Raw genomic sequence first — 4595 nt, 5'->3', positions numbered from 1 at the left:
GCACCACAATTCCTTCTCTGTCCTCCTCTCGAGGGAGAAACATGCCTCGAGCCAGCACTTACGTGTAAAGCTTCCGGGTCTGGGACTCGAGCCCCACAGGCAGCCATATGGAGTCTAGTTAACTTAACCACCAGGTCATGGCTGCCCTGTTTACTTTTTTAAACTGTAGCAATTATTAGGACTATTTATTTCATTTTCATCCTGCCTTTATCTTTGTTTATTTCTTCTTGTGTCTTTTTTCTTTTATTTAGGGATTTTTGTTTATTGGTTTTGTTTTGTTTTGTTTTCCAGGAGCAAAAGAAAGAGGACCCCTAACAGGGTCTTTTTTTTTTTTAATTCCCAGAGAGTGTGTACACTAACCAGAGGTGGGTGTAGAGAGAGAAAGCACCTTTCAATGGGGCGTGGCCACATCATAATCTTTTTTCCTCTATTCCTCCTTGCTATGACAATTTTGAGTATACACGCACAAAAAAATAAAATAAAATAAATTAGGTGTTTTTCAAGCTGCCAGGGCCAGGACTTGAACCATAGTCAGCCATGTGGGATCTTATTCCCTTAACCACTATTTTTTTTATTTTTATTTTTTAAGTTTTTGCCATAGGGCATGTGCACTCACTGGAGACAGAGAGAGGGAAAGTGAGAAATCACCCTATGAGGGGGATGACCATGTCGCAATCCTTTTTCCTCCATTCTCCTCTCAGGATTTTGAGCACCCACATACAAGCCATTGGGTCCTGGACTCTGACCAGGATCGGCCACGTGAGAGTCCAGCACCTTAACCTCCACGCCGACCCTGCCCCTCCTAACACATTCGTGACATTTTACTCAGAAACATCCCGTGAACCTTCTTCCACACCAGTGGATATGCTTCACCGTTACAGTTTTAGTGGTTGCACACGTCGTGAGTATAACGTAAGTATGGAGCAGGAGTGCGGCTTCCTGGCCTCCTGCCCCAAATGCAGCCCCGCGTTGGCGAAGGAAAAGGCTCAGAGCCGAGAATGAGGAGTACACGTAAGGGCAGGGGCGAGAACCTGCGGGGGGCAGGGATGCGGGGAGGCAGGGACAGGCCAGAACATGTGTGGCCTGGGGCAGCGGCCTCTGGCAGGGAGGTCCAAGCATAGCCTTCAGGCCCTTCGCCAGCAGCTGCCCACCAGGACTCTGCCTCAGGCAACCTCAAGTAGTCAGAATGAATGAGAGAGGGAGGGCTCGTCATTTTCTGTGTGTGCAGCGAGGAGCTGGTGACATTCCGTTTTCAAATAGTATTTGGCTCTGGTTTGAATGTCCCCAAGCTCACTTACTACAGTTCATTGCTGGGAAGGTGTTAAGAAAAGACTTAGTTTGATTACTGTATGAAAGGTGGAGCCCTTAGGAAGTCACTAGGCATGGGGTGGAGCCCCCTGTTGAGTCCCGGTGGGATTATAAGAAGAGGGAGTGAGACAGAAGACTCCTGAACACAGACACGTGTGCTCTGCCCTCCGCATGCTGTGGCTGTGGACCTCCAATACGGGAGCCAAAGAGACCGCTCCCTGATCAATCACCCAGGCTCTGGTACCTTTTCTTGTCAGCAGCAGAATGGACTAGAATAGTACAGAACTAGCGTAGAATGAAAAAACAGGCCAAGGAAGAGCCCCTGTTTTCTCCTGGGGCAAGGGGGGAGTGCCAAGCCTTGCCCAGTGGATCACTGTCCATCTGCAGCAGAAGCCCTGGGAAGCCACAGTTCCACACCTCCTCCCGCTGCTCCACCTTCCCCAGGAAGCCCTGCACTTCCCCTCTTCAGGGGCAGCCTCTCCCTGGGCCCTGGACTTCAAATGGCCATGAGTCATGCCCTGTCCCATAAAGTTTACAGAGCAGCATGTGGTTTAAGTGCTATAGCCTGAAAAATAAATAAAACTCTTTAAACATTCAGAGCTAGAAAATAGCTAACAGGGGGCCAGTAGGTGGCATGGTAGCTAAGGTGCTCACTGCAGTTCAACTCCCAGACCTGGAGGCTTGAAAATCATACTGGGCATGTGAGCATGTGTTCCAAAATCCAGAGAGGAGAATGGAGAAGGGATTGCAGCATGGCCATACCCCCTGGGGGAGTGATCTCTCCCTTTCTCTCTCTCTGTATCTCCAGTGAGCACACACGTCTATAGCAAAAATCTCTCTACTAAATAAATAAATAAAATAGCTAACAGTAAACTCAGGGCACAGGGATGGTGGAGATGTTCGTGTTAGTAACAGAAGGAACTCCCTGAGAAGCAAACACACCACAAAACATTTATTTTATAATAAGTACGTAGCAAAAGAAACTTAGGAAACCAAACATTCAAGAAATCCAAGTCACTAAAGTGCTTTTCCAACATAAAAGACCAAGAAGTCTGGCCTGACCATAAAGCAGCTTCCAGAGAGCCAATCTCTGTGGAACTAAGCGCCATGCTATTTCAGAAGCGGGGGTGGGGATTGGGGGCTATGGCTCTCTGTCGTTTATGAGTGCCAACGTGTGTAACCCTTCAAATGACACTCAGGGAGCACAGTTACTACCTAACAAGAATGCTGGAATGTCCAAGGTCAAGTTCAAGGTCAAGGTCATGGTACTATAATTCATCCATGCACCTGCATGGATTCTTCCCGTCATTAGAGAAGTTTGTATTTTCTAATTCAGGGCAAGGATGTCGGAAGCGACCTATTCATCTACAAAGCACATTGAACAACATCACCAATGATGCATCAACAGTAAAAATGCTTTTTGAACTTCAAATTGTCCCCGCTCCAGTTCTACAAGAGAAAATAGCGATGTTACACCAAATTAACTGGTTAATTTACCATTAATAACCAATTAACTGGTGCCTTTAAAGAATGGTTTCCATTCTAGAATGAAATGGAATTTCCCCCAAGCCACCCATCTGTCCTCTTAAAGCAGGTGGCATTGCGTTCTGTCCTGAACTGTAAGAAATTGAACGGAATGAGAGTATTGGTCTTGGGCCATTTTTGTCCTTTGAAAAATGCCCTGAGGAACATGCGCATTTCCAGCTTTGAAGGTGCGCCTGATCTCAGAGGGCTCCGGCCTCCCCTGGAGAGTGGGGGCGCCCTTGCGCACTGGCTTCCCGGGGTGCCTTCTCGGCTTCCTGCCGGGCGGAGCTGGAGAGATCCATGGCCACGTCTTCCACGCAGTTCTCAGGGCGCGCCTGGTCGGAGCCTCTCGGCTGCGCTGCCTGGCTCTGGCTGGAACCTCCTCTGAGGTGGTCAGAGCTCCAGAGTCCTGCCGGTTCGTCTTCGCTTCCTGATTTCCTTACCATCCCGGTGGACTTTTTGTGCATCCCTTGCAAAAAGGAAAAGAGAGGGGGGGAAAGGTATCTTTAAACTCAGCAATCAAGTACATCTCTTCCGTATGGTCGTTTTGTAAATCCCAATAGAACTGTCCGTGTCATGCCCGTCTCTGGAGCCCGCAGGAGAGCCGGGTGGGAAACTCCCTCCATCAAAGCTGAAAAGCGTGTGCCGCCTAGGCACACGGGGAAAGGCGCTTTATTTAGATGGCACGGGGACAGCACTGCGCCCACTTTACGTGCGGTCACCAACGCCGGTAAGCACCCTCCCTGCTGCCCGAAAGTGTCCGTCCTCGTGGGCGTGGTCCCCTGCCCCAAATTCTCTCTCCGATCTCTTCAGTCCCCAGGACAAATCGAGACTGCGTTGTCCATAGTAGCTCCAGGCCTCAGCACTGTCTGCTGGGTATTCGAAACTGCTTCCTTCTCAACCATTACCTGACCCTATACGCCCGGGGCGCCCCTCTCCAGTCGGTCCTGGGCTCTGAGTGCCGCCCACTGTTCTCTGGCCACAGCGAGCAGAGCAGTGGGGGCACCTGCCTAAAGGGTCCAGCGCCGAAGCTGGGGCCTCGCCACACGGAAAACCGAGGAGACCGATTAGCTTTGCGGCAGGAGGCCAAGTGCAGAACCCGGAGCAGAAACTCTCCTCCCCAATGACGTATAGACGAGCGTCTAGCCCCAGGGCCCACTGCCCACGTCCTGCCTTCCGTTTCTAAACCCCTAACACCACCCAAGCCTGGGGAAACGCGCGTCATTCCACTGCTGTTCCAAACACACGCTTCCCGACTGAAATAGCCCGCGCAGGGTCTACCCGGTTCCCGGGAGAGGCCATCGCCCAGCTCCTCCAGGCCTCGCAGTGGATCCGAAGTCAGGCGTGAGGTTCCGAGCCTGAATCCGCTTGGCCTTGCACTCCCCTCCGCCCCGCCCCGCCCGGCGCTCGCAGCAGGGCCCGCGTCCTCACCCAGGAGCCAGGGCGCGCAGGCGCCGCGCAGGCCGCCCTCGGCGGCGCCGAGCAGAGACTCGGGCAGCGGGATGCAGTGCCGCACCATGGCGCCGTAGAGCCCGTACTCGGCCATCACGCTGCTGCCGCCCCAGCGCTTCTCGCGCTTGCGCCACTTGGCCCTCCGGTTTTGGAACCAGACCTGGTTAGAGGGGCAGGGAGGCAGACTCGGTGAAGAACCGCGCTGCGGAGCGCACGCGGCGGGCACCCCTGCACCCGGGGTTCCGACCCGGACCAGCCGCCCGCCGCGTCCTGCCCCGCGCTCCCCCGGCCGCCCGGGGGTCGGCGGGGGG

At 53.0% G+C, this 4595-nt stretch overlaps 1 protein-coding gene across 1 annotated transcript in view; it reads right to left on the bottom strand.

Moving 5' to 3' along the window:
* Positions 1-2148: 2148 nt before the first annotated feature.
* Positions 2149-4595, bottom strand: part of VSX1 (visual system homeobox 1) — a 6529-nt gene continuing 4082 nt past the window's right edge. Inside the window, exons 5-6 of the mRNA XM_006163655.3 lie at positions 4264-4444; positions 2149-3301 (exon numbers count right to left, since the gene is read on the bottom strand). Of these exons, the coding sequence (XP_006163717.1) occupies positions 3033-3301; positions 4264-4444 (450 nt within the window). The 3' untranslated portion in view covers positions 2149-3032. The remainder of the gene's footprint in view (positions 3302-4263; positions 4445-4595) is intronic.

Source organism: Tupaia chinensis, unplaced genomic scaffold (assembly GCF_000334495.1).
Source record: "Tupaia chinensis unplaced genomic scaffold, TupChi_1.0 Scaffold142716_1, whole genome shotgun sequence".
Taxonomy (NCBI): domain Eukaryota; kingdom Metazoa; phylum Chordata; class Mammalia; order Scandentia; family Tupaiidae; genus Tupaia; species Tupaia belangeri.
Note: the sequence above shows the minus strand (reverse complement) of the source record. Positions and strands in the feature narration are given on the sequence as shown.